Below are 26,639 nucleotides of genomic sequence, written 5' to 3'. Positions count from 1 at the left end.
TGTTGCATTCCGACAGAAACGGACAGGCTGACACAATTTCCGAAAAGCTCAACTTCAACACCTCGAATCCACAAAAATTGGACGGAAAGCAAGCGCTGACTTCAACGATGGGAGACGACTATTGCGGCCCACCGGCTCCGGTCTCTGAGTCTGATGTTATGCCACTCGCGGCTCCAAGTGAGAAGACGAGCAGTTGCCAGGATTCTTGCTGCGATAACGACGACGCTGAGCCTCTCGACACCCCGGCCCCGGGTCAGAAATCGCCGACCCCACAAAAACCGGACGACTGCTGCTCTGCTGGCAAATGTGCGGACAACAAGACCGAGAATCATACCGACGCGCCTGACTGCTGCCGTGGCAAAGTCCGCCCATGCTGCGACACGTCTTGCCTTAACCTCTTGGCTATGCGGGAATGCGAGATGAGTGCTACAGCTGCCTCCAGTCCAACTATTCAGCCGAACAGTGAGTGTTCGCCCTTTGAGAATGGCATTCAAAAATTGCTAACTCCCTTCAGCTTGTGGTGGAGCTACCGACCACAAGGCATGCAGCCAACATAGTCTCTCTGCCCTCGACCGCTACGGCGCTACTCTACAAGCCCTGGGATGTATCTGCCGCGCTCTTATTGCACTTGGCCAGGAAACCTGCTGTGAAATTCGCGAGCGACGGTCACTGGACGGGAAGCAGTGCTCTAAGAAGTCATCTGCTCGCTCCCTTCGCACATCACTGGATTCCTGCAGCAACGGCTCCGTCACCAAGGACCAGGCCGCGCAGAACCGTCCTCGCCTGCGAAGCGGCTCTCGTGAAAGCACCAGGACTGTCGGGAAGGCGTCCGCTGATGTCTGCGTTGTCTCGTTCTGTTCGAAGGACAAGCCCGCCAAAGAGCTACCCAACGCCGCCTCCTCTGGCTCCTGCTGCGAGCCACCGAAGCAGGATACCATGAAAGCTTCGATGACTGGTTGCGCAGATTCTCGCTGCACGGAAAAGCAGCCGCCCAACCCTCAAGGCTCTTGCACCGATGCTTGCTGCTCCTCTGCTGTGCCCGATCCTGGTTTAGAGATTGAGGAAGCTTCGACTGACGCCGTCACCGACATAGAGAATCGGGGTACCGGCAAGGAACATGTTATCCTCAGCATTTCTGGCATGACTTGTACTGGTTGCGAAACAAAGCTTAGACGAGCCCTCGCTACTGTCCCGGCCGTCAAAGACCTGAAAACCAGTCTAGTTCTCTCACGAGCCGAGTTCAACATTGATCTTCGCCTTGGCTCAGTTGAGGAAATCATGAAACATCTGGAGCGAACCACTGAGTTTAAGTGCGCAAGAGTCCAGAACCAGGGATCTAGCCTAGATCTTATCGTCCCTGATGAGCCCTCGAATTTTATTAGGCAGACATGGCCGGACGGCGTTCTTGACATGGCACCCATAGATAGGCAGACCGTGCGAGTTGCGTTTGATCCGAATATCGTGGGAGCTCGAGACCTCATCGAGAAGATTTGGGGTCCGCCAATTAAACTTGCTTCTCCCCGTGGCGACCCTTCGCTGGAGGCTGGCAGCAAGCATGTTCGTCATGCCGGATACATGACGCTTCTATCCGCTGTCTTGACGATTCCGGTCCTAGTCATGGCATGGGCATCGCTTCCCGACAGGGAGGTGGCGTATTCCTCGGCGTCACTCGCATTGGCCACGATAGTTCAAGTTGTAGTAGCAGGGCCTTTCTATCCCAAGGCCCTGAAGGCTCTTATTTTTTCAAGGGTCATCGAGATGGACCTCTTGATCGTCTTGAGCACTAGTGCTGCCTACATATTCTCGGTGGTCTCCTTTGCGTACCTCATTGCAGAGCAGCCCCTTTCGACTGGTCAATTCTTTGAAACGAGCACTCTCCTGGTCACCTTGATCATGGTTGGTCGATGGGTTGCCGCTCTCGCTCGTCAGAGAGCTGTTGAGTCTATTTCTATCCGGTCACTTCAGGCATCGACAGCTATCCTTGTCGACCAAGAGAGCGGAACGGAACGTGAGATTGACGCTCGACTTCTTCAATATGGCGACACCTTCAAAGTTCTCCCTGACACCAGAATCCCGACAGACGGCACTGTCATCAATGGGTCGTCTGAGGTTGACGAGTCTATGCTCACTGGTGAATCTAGACCAGTGGAGAAATATCCTAGTTCTGTGGTGGTTGCTGGGTCTATCAATGGATCTGGAGTTATGACTGTTCGACTGAACCGTTTGCCTAGCGATAACACTATCAATACCATTGCTGCGATGGTCGATGAAGCCAAACTGTCGAAACCTAAGCTGCAGGATCTCGCGGACCGGGTAGCATCCTACTTCGTCCCGGTTGTGCTGGTGTTGACAATCATCACGTTCCTTATCTGGGTTGCATTAGGCATGACTGTTCGTGGATATGATGGATCCGAAGCTACAATTCGGGCCATAACATATGCCATTACTGTCCTCATCGTTTCTTGCCCCTGCGCAATTGGACTGGCTGTTCCTATGGTCATTGTGATTGCCAGTGGAGTCGCGGCGGAGAGAGGTATCATCTTCAAGTCAGCAGATGCTATTGAAGTGGCTCATAAGACGTCGCACGTCGTGTTTGACAAGACTGGGACCTTGACTCGGGGAAAGCTTTCTGTCGTCGCGTCAGAGTGCGACAACGTGGATAAGCTCCCACTTCTTCTAGGCCTCATCGAGAACAGTCGACATCCAGTCTCGGTTTCTGTGGCTGCTCACCTCAAGGATGCCGGAGTTATGGCTTCCGCTGTTCCTGAGCCCAAGAGCCTTACTGGCAAAGGTGTTGAAACTACCTTTGGTGGCCGGAAACTTCGGGCAGGCAATTCTCGCTGGCTGAATTTATCGGACAATGAAGTTGTTCAACCAATGCTTGCACAGGGCTACACTGTCTTCTGCTTTACTATCGACAATACGTTACAGGCCGTCTACGGTCTTGAAGATGAGCTCCGGCCTGACGCTGTAGGAACGATTAAGACCTTACAAAGGCGTGGCGTCTCGGTACATGTGGTTTCTGGCGACGATGACGGAGCTGTTCAGTCTTTGGCGTCCAAGCTTAGCATTCCTGGCGATAACGTGCGTTCTCGAAGCTCGCCCGCCGACAAGAAGGACTACATCCAGACGCTCCTCAGTACCGGCATAGATCGTAAGAAACCGATTGTTGTTTTCTGTGGTGACGGCACGAATGATGCTGTTGCTCTCGCCCAGGCTACGATTGGCGTCCACATGAACGAAGGCACGGATGTCGCGCAATCCGCCGCGGATGTGGTTCTCATGCGGCCTTCTCTGGCTGGTATCCCCACCATGATGGACGCCAGTAGGAAATCTGTCAACCGCATCAAGTTCAACTTTATATGGAGCTTCGTATACAACACCTTTGCAGTCCTTCTCGCTGCCGGTGCTTTTGTCAATGCCAGAATTCCCCCAGAGTTTGCGGGACTGGGAGAGTTGGTGAGTGTGTTGCCAGTCATTGCTGCTGCGCTGCTTCTGCGCTGGTCGAAGATCTAGCCACAGAGCACCGTTATTGCACGAGTTACAACCGCTGAAGTTCCACAAACTCTCGTTAATGTCTGACTGGAATCGTCGCTTTATAGACGGAATGCGGCAGCTCCTTCCATATTCAGTCTCGAATCGCAATCGCAGGATGCTGCAATTCTGTCGTTATCGATAGTCTGCTTCATATTAGAGAAGATCCCTCCAAGGAAGCCTCAACTCAATCCGTTCCATCCCTCCAGATCCCCATCCCAGCTTCATTGTCTCAGTTGAAGACGTAATTATATAACTATTTTCAATTTTCGCCGGAGCGCTCACGACGCTGTCGCTACTACGGCCACTTTGGATATGCTTCGTCTCTTCCTACAGCACAGCGTATGCGTATGATATTAACGATGGCCTAACGCTGCCAAGAGTTGAATTTTAGGCTATAATACGATGGGCCAGCGTGTTCTATGGTGTTTGAGATGGGACGCTTGATCGTCAGAGATGGGGGGGCGGCGGGTTCAGCCTAGCATTGGGAATGTCACATAGGCTACGGCAGGCCTTAACGAGGCTCAAAGATCGTTTTCAGGAAGTGGAAACTCTACATGTACGTACTCGGATATATATGGTTGTGGTAGCCTGCATATCGCTCTTTTTGCGAGGGGTCAGTGCAAATGAGATCAATCAACCAACCAGCCCTAGTATAGTCCTAGCCAAACGAATGTAAGCGGTATTCAAAGTCATAAGCACATGGACTATTGTTTAAAGAAGACACTCATCCTACCTGGCCTAAGGGCAGATGGCATTCGAATCTTAAACGCTTAGTGTGCGCCTCTGCCGATATCTGCGAAGTTAAGGAGACGGTGCTCCATACTCATAGCCTTACCCTCACAGCACAGGTGCTGAGGGAGAGGGAAAGAGCTGGGACCTCATTCAGCTCAGCGCTGGGTCATGAGTCTGATGTTAGGACATCTAAACAGCCACCTATTATAACGGTCTTCTGGGCAACCAATCATAATCCGCTGCGGCCGGCCCTATTATAGATTCCTCAGCGCTGAGGGAAAATCAGGACTACTTCGACCACTAGGGTCTCAGTGCCATAGTTGTGGGCTACCGCTGCGGGACCGCAGAAGCCGTAACCATAATTACCTACGACCATGCATTTTCAGGTTTAAGAAAAGTACGGAGTACAAGGCAATACTTGTTCAGTCTTCTCACTCGACCTTTTTCACCGGAGCAAGCTCTTTGAACAGCAGACTCATTTCTCTCCATCGAAATACCATCCTCGACTCCCAGCGCTTTTCCAGGTCCATTATTGCTTCCAAAAATGGTGCTTGATTATGAAGTGCTGGGAGGCTGCAGGAACAGAGTATACCCAGTTGACGGATGGGTATGAGGAATCCGCCTGGCAGTAGCCTCCCCTTGACTGTATAGATTTGTTCAAGAACGATCAATATAATATATCTTATGAGCTCTTTGGTATGAGAAACAAGTTATTAGAGAGGTCTGACTCTCGGCCACGTACAATATATCGATGAATGAGGATATTGCATCAAGATTTAAAATAATGTTCTAAAGTTTTGTCAATATTTTTTTATGTCCGGTCTACGTCAAATTTGACGTGGCCCTTCTTTCAACGGAAGAACGGCGAAACCTACTCAGTAGCTGGCTTTCCGGCCCTATCAATACCGGCCGATGACATGCTCCAGATCCACTTTGCCAAGGGAGTGACATGTCGGGATCTGTTAAAATGGTTCTTATCTATCGACGCAGGGCTTGATATCTCGTTTCCCTCCTACTTCGAACGTCTACTTTCCTTCATTTTTCAGGTTTCGTATAAAAGCGATATAGACTTCTTCATTCTTGAACACTGGCCTTATGCGTATTATCACTCCTCAAGCCATCAGAGGAGCCAAGATCGCTACTTCCCCGCTTCTTCAATATTCGCGTCTTATCGGTCTCAGAATGGCCCATTCCATGACTGGTGCAGCACAGAAGGTCAATGGCCACCAAGAAACACACATACCAACATTTAGATCACTAGCTATTCCCGAAAGTGAAGATGATGCAGAAGTCCGAAAGAAATACCGCCCTTTCATCCTGAATGCGCAGCAACAGGCAGAAGATTGGGCCAATGGTCTGGAACTCGACACTGTCTTGGATATGGCTGAAAAGGATTTAAGATTGACCCAGAAACGACTAAAGGTGTTGGTTCTGTATGGATCACTGCGAAAAAGGTATCTTGGCAATCTATCATCTCGTCTGCTTCCTTCGGATGAGATCGTACAGGACAATCAGTCGAGGTTAGTGGCTAACGCGGCCCTCAGATCATATTCAAAGCTTGTCGCCCTTGAAGCCAGTCGCATTCTCTTCCGATTGGGCTGTGATGTCCGTGTCTTTAATCCAGAGGGTCTACCAGTTAAAAGCGACGTGGACCATGCCCATCCAAAGGTGAGGGAACTGCGGGAATTGAGCACGTGGAGTGATGGCCATCTCTGGGTGACTCCGGAACAACACGGAAATTTGGTATGTCACTTTATCATTAGCCTTAGCCAGTACTTCCTTAAGTTCAAAGCTTAAGATACTGACCATGTCAGACTGCGGTCTTCAAAAACCAGATTGACTGGATTCCTCTCTCAACTGGAAGCATTCGACCTACCCAAGGCCGGACACTGTCTATCGCCCAAGTATGCGGAGGATCCCAGTCCTTTAATGCAGTCAACTCTCTCAGGCTTCTCGGCAGGTGGATGCGCATGTTTGTGATCCCAAACCAGAGTTCCATCCCAAAGGCATACACCCACTTCCCTGATGCAGGTCAACCTTGTGATTATCACCTTATGCCGAGCGGGAACCGTGACCGCTTGGTGGACTGTATGGAGGAGTTTGTCAAGTACACGATCCTAATGAGGCCGCATATTGCTCTGTTTGCGGATCGGTATAGTGAGCGAGAGGGCAGGAAGATCAAGGAAACGAAAAGCGCAGCGTAGAGATTCTGCGGTAGCGGTTCATAAGTCATCCCATTCGCATGACGTGCATTGCAGGTGTACGATACTGACAGAGACTTCATTTCGTACTTTACAGTTCCGGCCGCTTACGGTCGAAGGTCACCTTGGAGTGGGAATAGGACGGCATTAGGAAACTTTTGCGGTTCTCCGGAAAAGAGGTACAGGTGTAGGTGCGAAGGTATCCGATCAAGAGAATCAACAAATGTGGTGTGTGAAGAGTCTATGCAACAATGGATGACAAACCCAACCACCGGCAAGCGCCAGTCACAGGAGTTGGCGCGACGCAAATGGGGGAAAGAGCTGGGAGCTCATTCAATGCGCCTTGAGTCTGATATTAGGATATTTAAACAGCTACCAATTATAACGCTCTTCTGGGTAACCAGTCATAATCCGCACATCACAATCAATCTAAGGGTTTGAGTCCATGGCAAAGGGATTGGCCGACAACTGCGGAAGCCGAAGACAGCTGAGCACTGCAGCGGTGCCGCAGTCCACAAAACAGGCCTGGGTGCCATGCCAAGCATTTCCGCAGCCAGAATTAGCCGTGGAACATCCAGCACTAGGGAATAAATTATGGGGCGATATGCACATCTCTCATCCAAATTGGGCCTGTTCTAGAACGTATTCATCCCGACAATGACCCTCATTTATCTAATACCTCAAAAATGTCCATGTTCCTCACCATGCAGTCGGACGTCGAGTGACACCCCAACTCAGACCGCACTTCGCGAATATCTGGGCTGCCTCGCATAGTCATAATAATCCTAGCTGCAGTCTCACATGGCATAGATTGGCCTGTATATTGCTCGTCATTTAACTGCTCTATTCTGGAAGCACCAGAAAGCGCAATGCCTTGAGCAGTTAGTTGCTCCACACTGGAAGTTTGGTCACCGAGATGACCACCCTGTCTTTTGGCAAGTGAATCCGACAGGGGAGATGGAGCAAGCTTCCTAACTGTCACATCTTGCGAGGAACTATTATCTCCAGGGAGACATGGGGTTCGCTGTGCAACTCCGAGGCTCACTAGGTGATCGCCTCGAGGTGTTGGGCTGGGAGCCTCTGTGGAATATTGATCGCACGGAGGGTATCTCACTGCGTGAGTTTTAATGTATTCCGAAATTTCCTCTTGTGTAATCCCATGGCGTCTGAGTAACTTCCGAAGGAGGGCATTTTCTGTCGCAACCTTCCTCCCTGCAGCCTGAACCTCAAGTGTCGCTTCTACTCCAAGGCTCTCAAACCTGCGCACTCGTAGCTCAAGATCACGTATGTATTCTTTGCGTCGAGCGCGAGAGCGCCGTTGGTTTTCACGCACTCGCACGGAAGACGTGATATGGTCGGCCTGAAGTAACTTTATTAGTCTAGAAAAGATCATATAGAATGGTTATGGCACCCGTCTTGAGACTCGCTAACATTTACAGTGGGCTTTCTGCGTTTGGTTCTCTTACTGCTCATATTCGCCAAAAGCGAGGAAGGGGGAGACCATGTTAAAGGAATGGTATAATGCATTGGGTGCCGTTCTGAGGCGCGTCAAGAAAACGCTTCATGAACTAGGGGCGTTTATCTGGAGATAAAAGCGGTAAGATTCCGTTCGGAAGGACTTTAATGCGGTGGCGACTGTGGCAAGGAGTGGGCCACGAACTGACTTAGAGCCAATAGCTAACTAGCCTACCCTATCCAATCATTGGTTAGCAGTGACCTCTTTGAGTATCCTGTATCTTCCACGTGAATGACCAAACATCTTTTTCCGTGTACGGCAAGCCAAGGGGCGGAAAAGTGAAAACAGACAACAAATTTCTAGGTAAGTATGGAGTAGGCCGTAGGTATATTGCCTAAGGGGAAGAGAAATTGGAATCTAAGAACAGAGAAAAGTGAAATCTCCAGCAGTATGGGGTTCCTTATTACTAGCGGAGAAAGCCAGAGGCTATCTTTGCATTTTTCTCGGCACCTCCCCCAATGACTTGTGCCTCAATGACAGCACCGGGGCAGAAACAATTATGCGGCGTGGAATCTGGGACTCTCCGGAAATGATCAATAAGGCATGTGCGTATCAAGAGAGAAGCGAAACATCCGGAAAAAAGAGATATGGAACACGGCTGTTACAGGGGCGGCGCCGTTATGGTTCGGTCTCCCTTGCCATTATACAAGCATGATGGCCCCCTTTCGCTTACAGCGGGTACCCTCCCTAAAGTATGTACAGCGATTTTGATCACATGTAGATGGTCATAAAGTCCTTCTTGTCTCGATCGCTTTTTTCTCCTCCCGTTCGCTAAGACGGCCACTGAAAAGGGCCATGTGAGGACGCATCAGGATCGTATACTTGACGAAACTCCTACATGCAATCTACCAGATGGACACGGTTACACTGGAAAGGCCCGGTCTATTAGGATCAGGCAGTTGAGAATGAGCTAACATCGAGTTACCGAAGCATGACAGCTAAGTTCAGATTGCCAAGCTGCTTAATAATAATAAGCCAAGCGCAACGGTATGTCATCATGTTGCTCCTATTCGCTAGTGAGCAATACGTTGCGAGTGAATCTTTATACGCACCCCCGCGTTTTGGTCTGGCACAGGAGATCATTGTGATATTGATCAGACATGCCAGACGGACTTACATTCCAGGCACATTAATATTCCGCACAACCACTGTTCCAAGCATCGGCCGCAGCTTGTTAGCCATCTCGTTCTATTGGAACCTCCTGATAGGCCCTAATCCCCAATCGAACATGCCACGCGTAAAACAGAAGACCAAGGCAAGGACACTCGACGCATTCTCTATCCATCACAGCATCTGACACTCATACTAGGATGAGGACCTCAACCGAATCCGGGACAACCAGCGTAAATGTCGCCAACGACAGCGTGACTACGTGGCCGAACTAGAAAGAAAAATCGCATCCTATGCGGAGGCTGCGGCTCAAGCAGATAGGAGGTGGCAGGCTACGATGGAGAACCTTCGCAGAGAAAACGAGGCACTGCGGGCCCTGTTAGTGTCCACTGGTCTCAGCCATGATGTTCGGGGACAGGATACCGCCGAGAAGCGTCGAGAAGTTACGTCAGATGAGATACAAACCTGTCTCAGCGTTGCGGCAAATACAATGCCGACCACCCTTGAACTGCACGCTGACTCCACGGCCCTGCAGTTGCCGAACGTATGACTATCCACTGCCTGCACCAGAGGTGTTCGGTACTGCTCGCTGAAGCCGAGACTGACCTATGTCAGGTTACTCTTGGCTTTGGATTTGCCGCTACGATACCTGAAGTTGCAGATACTGGGCTTGCGGCGCCTTCGATTGTAGATTTTACGCCCTCGCAATCTACAGATCTTAATACTTGGCTGGACTGTCCGATACCCGATTTCTATGATCCGACTGTACTGGAGAGACAATCGCAAACCCGTCTGCTTGAGCACCTGCCTCTGGATAACCAAAGTACAATAGAGGGCGATATCACGATAGGATTGGTTAATCCTATTCTACAAGACACAACAGTTTGCGCTGTTGCTATTCAGCTTATCCTTCACTGTAATAAGAAGGATCTAAGCATGCTGGAGGTGGATACTAAGCTCCGTCACGGGTATATGCCACCGAGGTCTCCTCTGGAAGGTTGTAGAGTCAATAACTGCGTTTTACTGACGGTCCTTGCCGAGATCATGCAATAGTCTCATTTGTTTCTTTGCTCATCTGTTCAAAATTGACGGTACACGATGACAGCTGTTGCGTTATTCCAATCAATTATTGACGTCAATAGATTTGTCTGTCGTCTTTTTACCCTCCAAGGATCGTCGACAGAATATGGCCAATCATGCCAGACCGACCGAATGATATTGCAGAGAAAATAGGAATAGATACGAAGCCGGTGACATATCAGTGTCGTCTTTGCTGGTTGACGCTTTGAGGGGTATAGTGATGACATACCAGTTATACGGCTGGCCAATCACCAGCCAAGTTAGCGGTGACACTTCTAATGTACAGGACTCCTGACTTACGCAGCTGTACTCTGGCTTGAGGACATAAATACAGACTAACACACTCCACCCTTTTCGCTATTTGCTTGCATAGTTTTAGTTCAAATATTGTCAAAGGTCGCCCTGTCTCTTTCCTTTCTGCTTCACCTCCTGGTTCACCGTCATGGAACAATAAAGTTGCCAGACAATCGTCTGCACACTAGTCTGTTGAAATGGCTGAGGATACCTATCAACAGGTGCAGTCTCACTATGGGGATATTGCCAAACGCAGTCGCGTCACATTCCATGACAAGGAGGACGAAATCGCATTGGCGTTTGGGTACAACGCGACGGATCTACGTGCTCTTCCAGACAAAGCAAACCTAGGATTGAGTTGTGGCAATCCTGTGGCATATGCAAATATCAAGCAGGTACCTGATCCAGATATGTGGTCATGGACTCACATGTCCTAATCCTTTGACAATTGAACTAGGGAGAGACGATTGTCGACCTCGGAAGTGGAGGCGGCATCGACGTTCTCGCGGCTCGCAAGGTGGGACCAGAAGGAAATGCCATTGGAATTGACATGACGAGGGTTAGCAATTCTGGTCCCTGAGGAGCTATGGGCTAATATCTCGAGCAGGATATGGTTGATCTCGCGAAAACAAACGCCGAAGCGGCTGGCCTGCCCAATACGCGGTTTATTGAGGCGTCTATCACGTCGATCCCGCTTCCGGATGCCAGCGTTGACTGTATTATCAGCAACTGTGTCATTAATCTTATCCCATTAAAGGATAAACCCTCTGTGTTCCAGGAAATTGCTCGCTTGCTGAAGCCGGGCGGAAGAATTGCTATCAGCGACATCCTGGCAAGAAAGGAGCTCCCACCGAAAATCGTTAACGATATCGCTCTCCATGTAGGGTGCATTGCAGGGGCCAGCCAGGTTGTGGAGTACGAAGAATATCTCGATCGCGCAGGATTCACAGGTACGTACTTAGTTTCCATATAGATGTTAGATCTTCGCTACTGACATGCCCTTGAGATATTCTGATGGTCGATAGTAAAGCAGACCTCAATCTCTATAAACAGTCCTCCTATCTGGGTCAGAGTAGTTGCTGTGGCCCCGCCGAGTCCCGCAAAGAGTGGCCAACTGAGTTTGCTGAGCTGGACTTCAATGAATGGGTTGGTAAGTTTCCTTTGAGCCAGTACTGGTAAAATGGGGACATTAATGATATGTGGTAGCCTCTTTTCAGATCTATGCTGTCAAAAGTACCTCCGTCGAGTAAGCCATGTCTTAGAGTACTAGTGTCTGAGGTTTACTCCTGACATAACAATGAAGGATTAATTATTTGATAACAATGCTATCCAAGTTGATCATCTCGCTCTTCCCTCTATTCTATTTGTCCTGAATGTTCAGCGTATTGTGAAGTATTCCCCTATCTAGAGGCAACCCATATCTATCTTCATCAGTCCTAATCTTTCCAAGCTAGCCGCTTTGCCAGAACTTTCACAGCGTAGACAAGCCCTAGCAGAACTGGCACCTCAATTAATGGCCCCACTGTGGACGCAAGGGCCTGGTTGCTGTTCGCTCCAAATGTCGCAACGGCAACTGCGATAGCCAGCTCAAAGTTATTGCTGGCTGCAGTAAAACTCTGTGTCGCCGACAACTTATACCCGAAACCCATCTTATATGAGACGAAGAGAGTCACGAAGAACACGACGGCGAAGTAAACAATAAGAGGGGCCGCAACCCGGACAACAGAGACAATCTGATGCACCACTTGGCGTCCTTGAGAAGCGAACAGCACCAGGATGGTGAACAAGAGCCCGATCAATGACCAGGGGCTGGCCCATTTCAGAAAGACTTCATCATACCATCTTGGGCTTGCAACCCATCGGAGGGTGAAGCGCGTGAGGATCGCGGCGCCTAGGGGAATCCCGAGAAACACAGCAACACTTTTCGCGGCAGTGGAGTATTCAAATGCGACAGAATCGCCGCTAATAACTTGAATAAAAAAGACCCCCATAGGGGCAAATAGAACCATTTGGAGGATCGAGTTGACAGCAACGAGGATAGCACAGTATTCACCGTCCCCTCCTGCTAACCCTGTCCAGATTAAGACCTAGTGACAACATAAGTACGAATAAGCATGAGGATAGGACGGCTTCGAAATGCCTACCATAGCAATACAACGAGCCAGTCCGACAAGAATCAGCCCCTGCCGCAGCTCCGGCTCATCAGGCAGGAACGCCCAAGCCAATGCCAACTGGATGGATTGCACGTCAGTCGAGTTTATGGGCAGCACAATCAAGGATCAACCTACCATGAAGAACGGGGCTATAATCCAATTGACGAATATGCTGAACGCAATCTGTATCCAAATCTGACGAGTCCGGAAAACATGATGCAGGCTCTCGTATCGAACCTTGCACAGAATGGGGTACATCATGACGAGAAGGCCGATAGCTGCCGAGGGAGTATTAGTAGATGAGAGGGCATTGTCTGTCGCCAGCAGTACTCACCAATTGGAACAGACACCTCTACAAATTTGCCCTTTTGTAAGGCAGGCCCAGTGTTAGGTACAAAGTTACCAAGAATGATTCCAATTACCATGGCGAGGAAAATCCACAACGCAAGGAACCGGTCAAGTATCCCGAGATTCTTGAAGGCTGATTGCTTGCCTGGGGGCCCGTCTGATAAAATCTGTTCTCCCTGCTTTTCCATGTCGGCAGCTTGTGCTGGGAATGGCCTAGCATCGTCAGGAATGCTATCCGGACGTGCTTGAGACATTGTGATCTTTAATCCTTTGGTGAGCGTAAACGGCTTGAAGTCTCGAGAAATTGATCTGTCACTTGATTCCTTATCAAAATGGCGGCAGACGCAACCAGGATATATAGCGGACCGCTGTGGTTCCTCCTGCTCATCTTTTCAATGCATTTGATATCACGGCGGCGGAATGGTTTCCAGACGGATGTCACTGGCGGATGCTGATTGGACATTCTTAATATTACCGTATCTTGTCAATTTATTGCCTCCCGAAAAGTTTGATCCGATGTTCATCAAGGTGTCACTAGCAAGTTTTGATTGGACAGGCTATTTGCCCAGCTACCTTAATTTTACTCCGTGGAAACAATACAGAAAATGGCCAAGCATTGCTATGCGCGACCTTGATCCTTTCAGTTTACACATCTGTGTAGGTCTGGCCCATCTTATTCCTAAGGTAAGGTAGGTAACTTTTAAGACCACGCCTGCCCCTTTTCTACTCTCTTCCATCTTCATCCCTTACCTATCACAAAAATATCCGTTATCCAAATAACGCATCAAAGCGCCGCCTCGCTTCTGGAATACTACTAGTGACCTCGACACCCTAAGAAGCTCCTGATAAGTTTCATTCAGAACGACAACCCCACGATCACCAAGCAATCCGAAAGAGACATCATGACCGACAAGCCTAGTGTCTTGTTCGTTTGCGTCCATAACGCCGGCCGCTCTCAAATGGCCGCTGGGTTCCTTACTCACCTCGCAGGTGATGCTATTGAGGTTCGCTCCGCTGGCTCGGCCCCTGCCATCTCCATCAACCCCATCGTTGTTGAGGCCATGCGTGAAGAAGGCGTTGACATTACCGACCAAAAACCAAAAATCCTAAGCACCGATGCTGTCCGGGCCAGCGATGTTGTCATCACCATGGGTTGCGGCGACGCTTGCCCCTTCTTCCCAGGAAAGCGCTACCTCAATTGGGAACTTGACGATCCTGCCGGGCAAAGCCTCGATGCTATACGCCCTATCCGTGACGAAATCCGTCATCGAATCGAGAACCTTATCAATGAAATATTACAGTCCCGTTGAATTTCATACTTCGCTATCACACGGTGTGCGCCGTCGTGCCGGACTATTCACCGGCTGTGGGCCTTTTGGCGACCGTCCTAGATGTTCGTACTACGCTGAGGATCCAGCTCATCTGGCCTCTCATCATTTGACTCGCACTGGATGGTTACGCGGACTCCGCACATGTCGACTCTTTGATGTAGAACTGTTCCAACAAGTACAATAATAACATGACCACGGCACGACTATGTACCTAAGATAAATGGAACTATGGTATCAGCAAACGTCGAGTGGGCAGCCTAAATATGCAGCGTAAAGAGCGAAAGGATCCTTACATGTATTAAATTAAGCCCAGAGGGATACAGACAACCCTCGTGAGGCATTTCCACGGTTTTGCCCCTTCGATCGGAGTCGGAGAGAAGTCGGGGACACCCTCTTGTTTGATGCAGTAAAGAACTTGTGCTGGAGGAGGGACGGAAAGGATGCCTCGGGTGCTACTCTTGGAGCCACTCGCAGACGTGGCATCGACGTCTTTCTGTTGCTGTGTAGCTTCAGCAGAACCGCCAAGTGCCCGCGTATCTAGTGAACCAGTCAATAAACAAGATGAAAGAAAAATAAGGGTACCTGTGCACACTGGGAATAACAGAGAGCATACACCTACCTGGGTTGCTTCCGCGAGGGAGGGAGCAGTTTGAATCTGAAGCTGCCAGTTCGGGATCCTACTTCACTAACCCCGGTCTGTTTAAATCAGCGGGGATCTCAGACCTCTTCAGCATTCTGCCTTTCCTAGGGATGGTCAGCAAGAAAATTCTCGGCCATCATCATTCCATCCTCGACTTCCTCTGGCGACGGAGCATCCCGAAGGGTCCAGTCTTTCCCTGTATGTCGACTCATGGCCATAGGGCTGCAAGAGCCGAAAGCAGCTGAGGGCAACCAGAAATATATTTTTCTATACGTGTTTTCTTACCCAGTTGTGAATCTGCATGGGTTCTTTTATCGTGGCTTCTACCCACTTCTTCGGCTTCCGTTATGAATGTCGAGGCAGGTGGCCTTGAAGAGCTAACCGCCGCAGCCGATCTTGGCAAGCACCAAAAGCCAGGTTTCACGGTATTTAACAGTGCTTAATTGATTCCGGCACCTGGAGAATACACGCTGCATAGCTCCACAATTCAGTAATAGATTGTCTGTCTCCATGGGGTCGTAGAATATGTTCCCTTAAGGCTGACAAACATCCAATACAGTGTCAACGACCGCGCTGAACCGCTGAAACTTTCCCTTCTTTTCTCTTCGTAGGCGGCTGCAGCACTCTGTAAATAGTGCATTGATACATTCAACGCAAATGATGCTGAGCTTCACGATATGTTGAAACGCTTCAATGTGCAGACCGCTCGACAGTTCGCCTTGGACAAGGGAGACAGGCTTGTCTACAATAGTCCATTGCGAATGTTCAAAATGAGGATTTAAAATGCCTTCAGGATGCAAAACATGTCGTGGGGCTGATGCCGAGCGATTTTGCACAGTCGAGGTGGTGGTATCAACAATTGAACTGATCGATTGGACATCCGATTAGACGCCAGTTGCCTTAAGGCACAATCCTCCAGTTGAGTACTCTCCATAAGCCGCTGACCAACGGATGCAGTAGTGTAAGGCTCACCGACAGTATTCTCAATATCAACTCCTAGTGAACCTGCGCCATCCGGAAAGGCTGGTTGCAATGCGACTATTGGGCGGGAGCATTTGGCTTTGCTCGATCCTGTATTATAATCTGGCAGGATCAAAAGACTCATAAAATGGAGTGGAAGCATATACTAAGGTTATGGGACCAGGCAGATAGAGTCCTAGCCAAATGGAGAGAAATAAGCGCAGATTGGACGATTGTTCAAAGATACTCTTCCTACCTGGCCTAAGAGTGCATTGCATTCGATTTCAAACTAAGTGCGACCTTCGACCGATGTCCGCAAAGGGGGACCAGTGTTCCTTTCACGTGCCTTGCTCTCACAGCACAGTTACTGAGGGAGAGGGGAAGGTCTTCATTCAGCTCAACACTGGGCCAAGAGTCCGATTAAGATCTTGACAGCTACCCGTTGTAACGGTCTTCTGGGTATTCAATCACGATCCCGCTGCGGCCGAAGGAGACTATACTGTAGTAGATTCCTCAGCGCTGAGGGCAAAGTTATGACCAGTTCGACCACTAGGACCTGGATCCGTAGCTGTGGGCTACCGCTGCGGGATCACAAAAGCCGCAACCGTAGTTACCTGGCATCATGCACTCTTCAGGGTTAAGAAAGATAGAAGGGCATTACTCGTTAGAGGGACATATAAAAAGAACATAATTAAGAGATCTCACACACTACGCGCGTCAGCCTTCTCACTCGACGTTTTCCACCAGAGCAAGCTCTCTGAACAGCAGACATATCTTTCTCCAATCGAAGTACCATCCTCAACTCCCAACTCTTTTCCAAGTCCATTATTGCTTACAGAAATGATGCTTGACTATCATGTGTAAGGTCCTATCATCGTCCAGCAGGGCTGGTGGCCCTTACAGTTAACACATTCCCAGGATCATGCAATCTGGGATAGTCGACTTCTTCATCGGTAAGAGCCGACGACGGTTCTCAGTACATGCAGCATTAGCCGGTTCTTTCCCAAAAGAGATACTTCAGCCTCCCTTAAATGGGCAAGTGGATGAGATCGTCTTTGGTCGTTGCTGTGAGTTCGTATATTCTGGTGATTACTCCGTTCCGTTGCCGACTGCCGATCCGTGCGGGGACGACGGCGACCAAACCAACGACCGCCAGGCGCTGTCTCGGGCATGTGCAAGACGGTGGAATCCTTTGAACCACCGAGAAAATATTTTCCATCCCACGAAACTACCTGATATATGTGCTTTCTTCAAGAAGAATCTTGACGAAGCGCCCTTGGATGAAGATGGAGAAATCCCTAGCACCGATCCAGCAGATAATTATGCGGGCGTTTTTCTAAGCCACGCCGAGGTGTATCGTCTCGCCTTCACAACGAACTGGGTTTCGCTTTTGTCTCTGTCGCTCTATCGGCTTATTCGCTCGCTGGCAAGCTTTACGCTCTGTGAAGAACGAACTGGAGATATTGTCGAGCTGCTGAAGTTTGTATTTGAGGAAAATGAATACATGTACGAACTGAAAGTTGTATTGGTAGATTATGCAGCGTGGAACGTGGAAATACTTATGCGCGACGCTGACTTTCGACAACTACTCAGCCGAGTGCCATTCTTGGAAATGGCCATTTTCCGTGCAATGTGGATGTGAAGAGACGACTATGTATGGTATCGTTTGCTTTGCATTTTTTTCGCAGTCAATCACGGCTGAAGAGTTCCAAATGTACGTACGTATCTCATATAAGACGAACATTCTATTTTGCTAGTTACTATGCATATCATGCAGTGCCTTGCGGAGGAATAGCGTGCTGTCAAGCCATCGCTCAAAGGACGAGACAAACATTCAGATAGATAAGTTGGCCTTGAAACGCCACAATCTAACGGGGTGGATCGATGCGGAAATGGGAAGGCCGACAAGTCTCCTTTCACGCAGTAGTGCGAGTTGTGGGTACGCTGAGGCCGGTGACTATTGGGTGGGACATGGCTGTGAAAGCCAAAGATAGCCTAGCGCCTCAGTGATACCGCAGTCCACAAACCAGTGGCATGTGGTGCCTGCCAAGCATTTCCGCAGTCTCAATTGGCTGTGGAGCGCCCATTAGAGTTCTATGCAATATGCGCATCTCTCATTGCCAGATTGGACATGAGACAGCTGTTCTAGAACCTATTCCCCCCGATGAGTCGTTTCACGTATGGGGATACCTCTTGTCTGGCTCTCTGTCTCATTGGAGCCCTCACGTGCCTGATTTCCTCTCAAGAGGATTCTCACAAGAGAAATTTCCTCTTGTTGCATGCCTCCTGAGCCAATCTTCACATGTCAGACCCCTTCATAAAAGGTCATCCCCATGAGCATGTACTCATGAATGACATTATGTGGCATCCCATATAAAAACGTATAGATGTTCCGTAAATCAGTATAAGAAATGCCTCTCGGGTGGTCAACTGCTCTGAGAGGTGTCACTCATGGCGCAATAACTCACGTCTGTGCAAGCCTCTTAAGTTGAGCCATATATTCGTATATCATACCCAGAAAGAAATTTATGTTTCTTTGAATGTCACAGAACGGTAGCGCTTGGTAGGAGACCCTGGCTCGGATTCTGTCTGGTCTCGTACCCGGGAGGCCATCTTCACAAGCTGCCTGTCCTTGTCGAGTCGCCCTTCTGCCGCAAGCCTCTTCTCTTCGTCCTCCGAGATCAGGAATATTGCGTTATTGCCATCCACAGTCGCCGCGCGATAACACTGGTCGGGCCTGAGGCTTTGCAGGTTCCGATCATATAGTGAAAATTTCTTCCACATATATTTCAGCGCCGCTCGTTCCAGCGGCGCTGGATCCGAAGGATCTACTTCAAACCGATCAGTCCTCCTCCACTGTTCTCGTTCAAAGACCCAGAAGGAGATTTCGACCCGTTCTGGAGGCAGCAACGCCCCCGCCGGTTGCGTGGCCCCGTCCTCAACTGCTCGAGGGCTCTGACTGTCGGGGTCGCTGGCAGTTCCTCTGGGAGTGGATGCTACAAGACTGTCCACTTGGGGTGGCATTTGCCCTTCGCGGTGAGAGACTGCGAGTGGGTCTTGAGTAGGCCTCGAGCTTGTGCTGGTTGTCGTCTGTATGGGTTCGCTGTGAGACGGGCTCGATGGTGAATCCTGCCTTACTTGAGATCCAGGCGAAGCTTCCGGAACAGGCTGCTCCTGGTTAGAAAGGCCAAGCTCCTCCGCAAGTCGTTCGCGTTCTAACTCTTCTTCCAGCCTCTCTTGCTCCTCCTGGGCTCTCATCAGCTGCTCAAGGTACTCATCCGAGACCTCTTGTTGCCTGCCAGTGCCAAGATCTGATTTCGAGGACTCAGGCTGTGGACTGTCGACCCGCGTCCGGTCTTGAGCAGCGCCTTGATGCGGGCCATCTATAATTGATCTCTCCTCTGACACCCGCTCGGGAGGTTCTGATCCAACGGAAATCCTTGTGCATTGGCTGTTCGTGTCCGCTTCTTCGTGGTTTGCCGGGCCATGCATAGGTTGCAGCACGCCTGAGTCATGATTTAGAGTGCCATGCGCTCCCTTGTCGGAGGTTTCATCAGAAGTAATGCGTTCTAATGATCCCATGTGGGCCGTCGCCGCCGTTGCTGAATCGATCGTAATTGACTCGTCCGGCGGCTCCCGACGCGTAATAACTGGACTTGACTCAGGGGGTTCCGGGGTTTCTTGATCGGACATATCCTGGTCCGAGTGCTCTGTGCTCAGCCATTCAACCTCCATGGGGTCTTGATCTGATTCCCCCCCATGGCGAAGGCCACGCCTGCGCGTCTGGAGTTTCCGTTTTCGTCGCGGTTTCGCAACATTCCGTTCCTTTCGTCCCCTCGTTGCTTGCTGGCTGGGTAGACGCTGTTCCGCATCCTGTCGGGCACCCAGGGGCTGTGGCTGACCTCGTTCCTGTTGAGACGGCTCCCGCGGTAGATCAGCATACATGGTGATTACATCGTGAGCGGAAGGCCCATCCTCTCCGACGAACAATGGCGATAGAGGGGGAACATCCATATCTCCGGGAGTCTCTCTGTCGCTCTCGCCCTCGGTGGGTCCAGCTTGTGCAGGCTTCCCGAAGAAGGCGAAATAAACACAACGACGCACAAAAAAGGTAGTGATTGTGTCTGCAACCTCAACCTCAGCGTGTAGACGGTCCACGAAGAGCAAAGGGGTATCTTGCTTGTGAGTGCGCATTCGCGGCATGCCGCATCGGGCCCGAGGCTTCACGGTACTATCCGCGAGAAGTTCATGAACGATTTCGGGCTGGTCAGCAACCGCAGCAGCGAAACAATCAACAATTCGGCTGACTAGGGTATCGAAATGCCGTTCGTCATACCGGAAACGGTCAGGTTTCCTGGCCTGTAGCAGAGCTGCCCGCGCGATCTCACGATCTGGGGAACCATCAATTATTGCCTCAATCTCTGGGGACTGGAACCCGAGCCGGCGAGCAAGCTCGGCCATCTCATAGATCGCCCTCTTGTCGGCTATGGCACGAGACGGCTTTGCCAAAAGCTCGTCGTCACTCTTCGGGTCCGGGGGCATCAGAGGATAATGTCGCATTGCGTAAAGCCAGATCTGTAAATACCCCATATCAAGACGCTCCGCATCGGTCGCGGCCTCACGCCGGAAAGTGGATTCGGAAGTTTGGATAAGTCTCTCTTCCACCTCCGAACCCGAATACGGAACGAAAATCGAGCTCATGGCTTTCCACACAGATTCGGTTGACGAGCCAAAGAGTCGCTTCACGCAATGCGCACAACTTTCGAGATACTTGAAATCTTCAAAGAATGTGTACAAAGACGGAACAAGCCCGTCAAAATTTGCCAATCGGTTCCATATGACCCTTCGTTCTTCGTCACTAAATTCTGCGAATGCTTGGCCGCCTAGCACCAGCCCACAGGCTATTTTTGTGTCGATTCTAGACTTGCCCGGCGCCAGCAACTGCAGGGCATCCACAGTGTCTGGATCAATCCTCTTGATCGAATCTGGATCTGAGGCCACGAGTGAGGACCAGAAGTCCACGATATGACCAAGGTAGGTGAGGATCTCCTACAGGGCGGTAAGAGAGTGTGGGAAGCTAGCTCTAGATCACAGGACTCACCTCGACACAGCCTGTGGCGATCAGTCGGTGAAGCATGCTGATTCGCATCCCATGCGGCCAAAGACCTGGGATTGGCAATAGCCGATCGAAGGCTAGCCGGAGACGTCGGTTCCTTCTGTTGTCTAGCTGATCCAGGCGTTCTTGGTTGCTTCGTGATAGCCGGACAAACCACCGCTGCCGGAACGCTTCATTGCCCTCGCCTTCATACTGTCGAATCTTCCGATATATTTCTCCGTCGGTCGGCTTTCTCTGATTTGCATATTCCTCCACTAGTGAGGTTTTCAATTCTTCGCCGATCTCTGCGTCGGTGGGTGGTCAGCACGGTACATACGAAGCGCTAGTTACTACAAACATACCATCTAGATAGAGATCTACTGTCCACCAACGGTCAGCTGGAGGAAGCACCTCGGCTCCCGCCTGCACCCGATGACGTCCATGAAGCGCCCGCAACTGTCCAGCCGCGAACCGCAGTTGCGGAAGTTGGTGAGGATCATTAGTCAGCAGCGCTCGCTGTGAAACATTCGCGTTCCGCAGGGCACCAGCGAGGTCTCCCTGGGACACAATCGCAGGGACGTGATTATCCACATCGAGTCGGCGGCAGCGGTTTTTACGGAAGATCTCGCGGAGCCGATCCAAGTTCTTTGGGTCAAGATCCCTTGGCAATGGAGGATCGAATAGTATATGACTGATACTGACTTTGGCAGTTCCTATGTATTTCCGGCGACGCTCCGCTGCCAGCCGGATCTCTTCCTCGGTGAATAGAGCTCGCTGCATTGCAGATGAAGCTGGAAGGAAGCAGCATGCCAAAGCTGGTTCTGGGCCAAAATATATACAGGATTAGTGCGCCTCTCCTGCGGTAGCACTGCGCAGGATTTCTATGGGGGTACATGGGTTTCCGCAGCGGCCCTCAGGCTTCCGCAGCAGCTCTATTTTGAGCCACTATTCCACTATTAAAGTGCTCCCACTCACAGGGAATGCAACCCATTATTCCTGCGTTAGACGTCTACCAGTCCAACTGCAATATCGCTGATCTTTAATCATGCGGCCCGTGAACGACAAACGGGTCACCCAAATTTTTGTGGAGACAGTTCCTGCTCCCAGAAAATCCGCCGCTGATGCTGAAGCTGTGGTGCCATCACCGCCTGAGCTCAACGCTAAACGCTGGGGAGAGACCTCATCCAACGGGCGCCTGGTCAAAAAATCCGCGGCTCCATCTTCCGTAGAGCCTGGCGGTAAGACTCTACGGGGCTTTCCACGAGTCTTGGCTCTTCCGAAAATTAGTGAGTCAGGAGACAGTGCCGGTTCAGATCTAGTTATACGACAGGAGCCTCCCTGGAAGACTTTCGAGAAATGCTACGAATGCGATCTGGCTGGCACCGTTGCTGTATGCGTCCCACGCTCTGGTCGCCGTTCCGTCTGGGCGATCCGCCGGTATCCTAGCAAGGATGCCAACAGAATACTGAAGATTCTCCGTTCGACGCACCACAAAAATGTGATTGCTGTTTCGGAATGTTTCCACCCCTCTGAGGCCTTCTATACTCTCAGCAACTTCCACCCTCTCACCCTAGATCATATTGTCGCATGCAAAGCCTTCCCAAACCAGCAGCAGCTCGCCGCCATTATGTCTCAGGTCCTTCCCCTCTTCCCTCGGAATACAAGGATCACTAACTATTTCTCAGTTCGTAGAGGGATTATCGTATCTCATCGAGCAAAATCTTCAGCACACTTCCCTTGATTGTTCCAGCATCCTGATGTCTCTTGAAGGGGAGATTCAAATCGGTAATCCCATTGCTTGATACCAGCTCGACAAGGTCTAACAAGAACGCGTAGCACGAATTGATTGCTGTTCCGTTCGATCGCCGGGTAGAATTCAAGCGAGCGACTTGGCTCCTGTGGGGCGGGTGATGATGGAACTGATGCAGAAATACGTCAAGGATGATGGAGCGGTCGGAATCGACAATCTCAAACGCTGGGCGGCTTGCCCAGCTGCTCTTGAATTCCTCTCTGCGACGACGTCAGCTGTCTCTTTTGAGGAACTAAAACGGGTTCGTATTCAGCCTCTTTGGTTTTGGAAGCTGCTCATTAGTTCGCAGCAGCGCCTCTTGATTGAAATCCGTTGGTCAACTGACGACCTGATCGGCCTCGCTTGGTTTGCACTGATCTCGGCTCGCACATTCTACTCGTACACACCACCATCGGAGGATGTTGAAAAGGGCACGAATGCTGCCACCATTTCTTCAAAGGACAGACTGTTAAAGTAGTAAATGATAATCAACACCAAGTAGACGAGCTGATGAAAGCCAATATATAAGAGAAAGGAGAAGCGTAATAAGAGATTCAGATGAAAGCAACAGCGTAGACTAACACGGCGAAAGTTTCAATGCTCCATCCCTTTTGAGGCGACTGTGTTCAAAGGCACTCGCTATTGCCAGAACGGCCAGCTTGCATTTGGCCTAACCAAATAATAGGAGTGGAGCCCCATCTGGCATATTATTGGCTGCACTGAACACCCAGTCCGCGTCTGCGAGTTCAGATGAGTGTTTTCAAGCATCACCCTACGTACAGAGGGCGAAAGATTTGGAAATAGGCGCAACAATGCTTGGACCCAAAGGGATTAACGAAGCACTGCAATAGCTATAAAGCCGCGGAAAAAGAAAAAAAAAAAAAAAGAAAGAAAGAAAGAAAACTGCGTTGAAATATCTATCAATCCTGAACAGGTACTGTAGCGTCCTGCTTACGCCGCTACGTGGGAAAAAGCAAATGACTGAAGATTGAAATGCGTCTACTCTATAAGTTGAACATTGGTATCAAGGATGCTTGTTGGACTAAGAAATAAGGAAGACGAGGATGGATTGGCACAGCCAAGTGTCCGCTCGAAAGGGTTAAGTTAGTGATAATGTGTAAGTGAGTCAGCAAAATCAGCCGCGGTTTTCTCCGCGTACGGTTTAGTGTTTTCGACATGCCAAGGACCCGCAATCTCCTGGGACATAGACGCATTCTCGTCCTGTGTACGGGCTTCCTCTAGCGCATTGTGTCTCAGGAGGCCTTCGTTAGCATCCATCAAGATTTGGCGAAGACTAGCTGGAAGCTCTCCGCTCAAGAGTGACTTTGCCACTGGCGCCAGCGAACGATAGAGGTGAATAGTGCCTGGGCGAGTGCGCAAGGCGAAGGTAATGAGCGCGTCAATCTGATCATCAGTAAATCTGCTACTAAACCTATACGCTTGAGTTAGCCGCGCCACAGTGAGCTGCTCGTGCCACTTACAGGTTCATCGCTACATCATCAGCGACCAACAAGATGCCCAATCCCAAGTGCGCTGCAAGCCTCCACCACCATCTCCCCAAGCGCACGTGATAAGTGTGAAAGTTCTTCTGGCGGTATACTTTCCCCTTGGATTGGTTAGGATCATCGTGGTAGGCGTCAAGGATGCGGGTGACCACATCGGGCTCGCCTTTCTTACGCAGAGACACATAGTTGAGATAGAACAATACTTGCGCGACACGCCTCGCCAAGGGATCAAGGGAAAAAGAGATTTTTTTGTCCTTGTCTTTCTCGAGCACTCTGAGGTAATTCAGTGCTCCATTTATACCTTCCCATTCTTCGGGAAGTCCAAGTCTTTTTAGGCTGGATGACATATCAGCTCTACCGTCGAAGAGGGGCCGCACGATTCTGAAAGGATCCTGTGTGAGAAGGCGAGCTCCCGCTTTAATAATTTTCTTGACTTCCTCATCACCAAGACACACATTCGCCTTCGTAAATGTACACGATTGCAACGATCTGATAATCGCCTGCTCACGCCTCTGCTGTTGCGTCGGCCTGTTGCGTGTCGATTCCAGTGCTTCGACGGCTTGGTTGCGCGGCAAAACGCTAGAACTCAAGCGGGTAGTAGGCTCATCCACTCGAGGGGAGTTTGCATAATTAGTAGAAGGCGTCGGATAAGAAGAGGCACCTGCATCCGACCCAGGCGTATCCGCAAACGCCACGGGCGTCGTTGCAGAAGTTGAAGCAGGGGTCCTGACCGACTGTGGTGTATTGACCACTTGGTTGACTTGTGGACTGCAGCAAGCACTCGGAGAGATGAGTGGCCCGCCCCCTGCGGGAGGGTTGACACCATGAGTAGAGGGTGTGGGGTAAGACGCAGGGCCAGCATCGGATCCTGTGAGTCTATCGACAGATTGTAGCGAAGCAACCATTGAAGAACCCGCATCGACAGTATTCGGCACCGAGGGAGGAGAGGTACTTGGGTCCATAATGCCATGATCCTGTATCGCCCAATCAAAGTCGAGACCGGCATCTGGAGGGTACTGACTGGTGTTCGATGGTAACGGATCGCTCGTCGGTAGGGGAGGCACAGACGGGGGAGGAATAGACGGGATACGTGGGGCTGTATATTCCACGGTAAGAATACTGGAGAAGCGTGAGAATCCGGACAGGAGTGTAAAAGCGTTACCAGCAGAGATAATCTCAGGAAGCGCTTGTCCCGGCAATGCAGTGCCTTCCACAACGAGGTCATACACAAAATGAAGTTTATTAAGCCTCACAAACATGTCGACCACCCAGATCCACTCCAATTTCCATAGGATTCTCAAATCGACCCCAAGGTCTTCAACAAGCTAATGCAGTGTAAGCATCATTCGAGACGAGAGTAGGTGAAATCTCGCCAACTGACCTTGTAAAGATTTGGCGAGTCCAGAACGTCGGCACTCTTTCCAGGGGCGGGTTCCTGCATACTTTATGAGTTGCTGAGATGCCAGAGACGAAGAAACGCACCACTAGGCTGAACCCGATCTGGTATGTATTCACACACCAGTCTGTTGACGATATTTCCTCTCCATCGTTCCATAGCTGGTGCCACCGTATACCACCATTTGTTTCGGCCAACTTCAACGCACCTATTATTTGGGGAACGTCCAACGATCCGATCTGCCGCAGTTTCGGGCCAATCCGGTGGAGTAACTGGGCTGAAGTGAGAATAAACAACGTAAAATGTGGGAAATTTATTCTCACGTCAAAATACTTGATCTCATCCAAGTATAATCTATTATTGTGATCGGTCGCCTATAAGACGAGAGATAAGCGTGTGAGATACATGGGATTAGGGATACTTACCGGGACGCCAATGTTGAGGGAAAGCATCCTTGTGGGACCAGCCCACCTAAGAATGATGGAGACGACTAAGACAAAGGAGCCGACCAGCGACGATGATTGAGGTTACCAGAAGTGGTCCGGTCGGCGTCCGGAGGGTCGGAAATGACAGCGAGGGTTGGAAACGACAGTGAGGTTTGAATACATCTTGAAAAGACAATGAACTTGGCTTGCTTTTATAGAGATAAATGACAACCAGCAGAAAAGAGAGGCCCTCAGAAAAAGAGGGCCCTCTGAAAAGAGCGTGATCAACATGACAAAGAGTTCAACGAAGTCCAACGGTTTGAAACAGCGAAGGAGTGGTCAAAAGACGAGTGTTCACCCTCGTGGCCTGAAGAAGATTCGAAGCACTTACGTTAGCCCCACCTGCAGCTGCGCGCCGAAAATGGAGTCATCGGTTACTGTACTGCAGATCAGAGAGCAAGAACCACAAATACAAGCAAAATTCTGGGGGCCAGACTTCTCGACGAAAATTACCGCTCTAGACCAGT

The 26,639-nt window shown here is 50.2% G+C and overlaps 10 protein-coding genes across 10 annotated transcripts; 7 read left to right on the top strand and 3 right to left on the bottom strand.

The window, feature by feature from the left end:
• Positions 1-107: 107 nt before the first annotated feature.
• AFUA_1G16130 (cation-transporting P-type ATPase PCA1) lies at positions 108-3,516 on the top strand (the record flags this gene model as incomplete). The annotated part of the gene is made up of 2 exons (XM_747887.1): positions 108-462; positions 515-3,516. 2 exons carry the CDS (start codon positions 108-110, stop codon positions 3,514-3,516), a joined length of 3,357 nt encoding a protein of 1,118 aa, XP_752980.1.
• A 1,935-nt stretch (positions 3,517-5,451) lies between these two features.
• Positions 5,452-6,473, top strand: AFUA_1G16120 (putative arsenic resistance protein ArsH; the record flags this gene model as incomplete). The annotated part of the gene is made up of 3 exons (XM_747886.1): positions 5,452-5,723; positions 5,814-6,012; positions 6,084-6,473. 3 exons carry the CDS (start codon positions 5,452-5,454, stop codon positions 6,471-6,473), a joined length of 861 nt encoding a protein of 286 aa, XP_752979.1.
• A 2,960-nt stretch (positions 6,474-9,433) lies between these two features.
• On the top strand, positions 9,434-10,385 carry AFUA_1G16115 (uncharacterized protein; the record flags this gene model as incomplete). Its single annotated transcript, XM_747885.1, has 4 exons — positions 9,434-9,640; positions 9,712-10,064; positions 10,150-10,187; positions 10,300-10,385. The coding sequence occupies 4 exons, from the start codon at positions 9,434-9,436 to the stop codon at positions 10,383-10,385; spliced, it is 684 nt and encodes a 227-aa protein (XP_752978.1).
• A 282-nt stretch (positions 10,386-10,667) lies between these two features.
• On the top strand, positions 10,668-11,649 carry AFUA_1G16110 (putative arsenic methyltransferase Cyt19; the record flags this gene model as incomplete). The annotated part of the gene is made up of 4 exons (XM_747884.1): positions 10,668-10,865; positions 10,928-11,029; positions 11,078-11,385; positions 11,496-11,649. The coding sequence occupies 4 exons, from the start codon at positions 10,668-10,670 to the stop codon at positions 11,647-11,649; spliced, it is 762 nt and encodes a 253-aa protein (XP_752977.1).
• A 257-nt stretch (positions 11,650-11,906) lies between these two features.
• Positions 11,907-13,225, bottom strand: AFUA_1G16100 (arsenic resistance protein; the record flags this gene model as incomplete). The annotated part of the gene is made up of 4 exons (XM_747883.1): positions 11,907-12,557; positions 12,615-12,701; positions 12,759-12,901; positions 12,958-13,225. 4 exons carry the CDS (start codon positions 13,223-13,225, stop codon positions 11,907-11,909), a joined length of 1,149 nt encoding a protein of 382 aa, XP_752976.1.
• Positions 13,226-13,873: 648 nt separating this feature from the next.
• AFUA_1G16090 (arsenate reductase ArsC) lies at positions 13,874-14,281 on the top strand (the record flags this gene model as incomplete). Its single annotated transcript, XM_747882.1, has 1 exon — positions 13,874-14,281. The coding sequence occupies one exon, from the start codon at positions 13,874-13,876 to the stop codon at positions 14,279-14,281; it is 408 nt and encodes a 135-aa protein (XP_752975.1).
• Positions 14,282-16,824: 2,543 nt separating this feature from the next.
• AFUA_1G16080 (uncharacterized protein) lies at positions 16,825-17,544 on the top strand (the record flags this gene model as incomplete). The annotated part of the gene is made up of 1 exon (XM_747881.1): positions 16,825-17,544. One exon carries the CDS (start codon positions 16,825-16,827, stop codon positions 17,542-17,544), a length of 720 nt encoding a protein of 239 aa, XP_752974.1.
• An 884-nt stretch (positions 17,545-18,428) lies between these two features.
• On the bottom strand, positions 18,429-21,777 carry AFUA_1G16070 (DUF3723 domain-containing protein; the record flags this gene model as incomplete). The annotated part of the gene is made up of 3 exons (XM_747880.1): positions 18,429-20,951; positions 21,004-21,302; positions 21,360-21,777. 3 exons carry the CDS (start codon positions 21,775-21,777, stop codon positions 18,429-18,431), a joined length of 3,240 nt encoding a protein of 1,079 aa, XP_752973.1.
• Positions 21,778-22,042: 265 nt separating this feature from the next.
• Positions 22,043-23,264, top strand: AFUA_1G16060 (uncharacterized protein; the record flags this gene model as incomplete). Its single annotated transcript, XM_747879.1, has 2 exons — positions 22,043-22,633; positions 22,926-23,264. 2 exons carry the CDS (start codon positions 22,043-22,045, stop codon positions 23,262-23,264), a joined length of 930 nt encoding a protein of 309 aa, XP_752972.1.
• Positions 23,265-23,890: 626 nt separating this feature from the next.
• AFUA_1G16050 (uncharacterized protein) lies at positions 23,891-25,550 on the bottom strand (the record flags this gene model as incomplete). The annotated part of the gene is made up of 2 exons (XM_747878.1): positions 23,891-24,218; positions 24,268-25,550. 2 exons carry the CDS (start codon positions 25,548-25,550, stop codon positions 23,891-23,893), a joined length of 1,611 nt encoding a protein of 536 aa, XP_752971.1.
• Positions 25,551-26,639: the final 1,089 nt, after the last annotated feature.

Source organism: Aspergillus fumigatus, chromosome 1 (assembly GCF_000002655.1).
Source record: "Aspergillus fumigatus Af293 chromosome 1, whole genome shotgun sequence".
Lineage (NCBI taxonomy): Eukaryota > Fungi > Ascomycota > Eurotiomycetes > Eurotiales > Aspergillaceae > Aspergillus > Aspergillus fumigatus.
The sequence above is the reverse complement of the archived record's forward strand: the minus strand, read 5'-3'. Positions and strand labels throughout refer to the sequence as shown.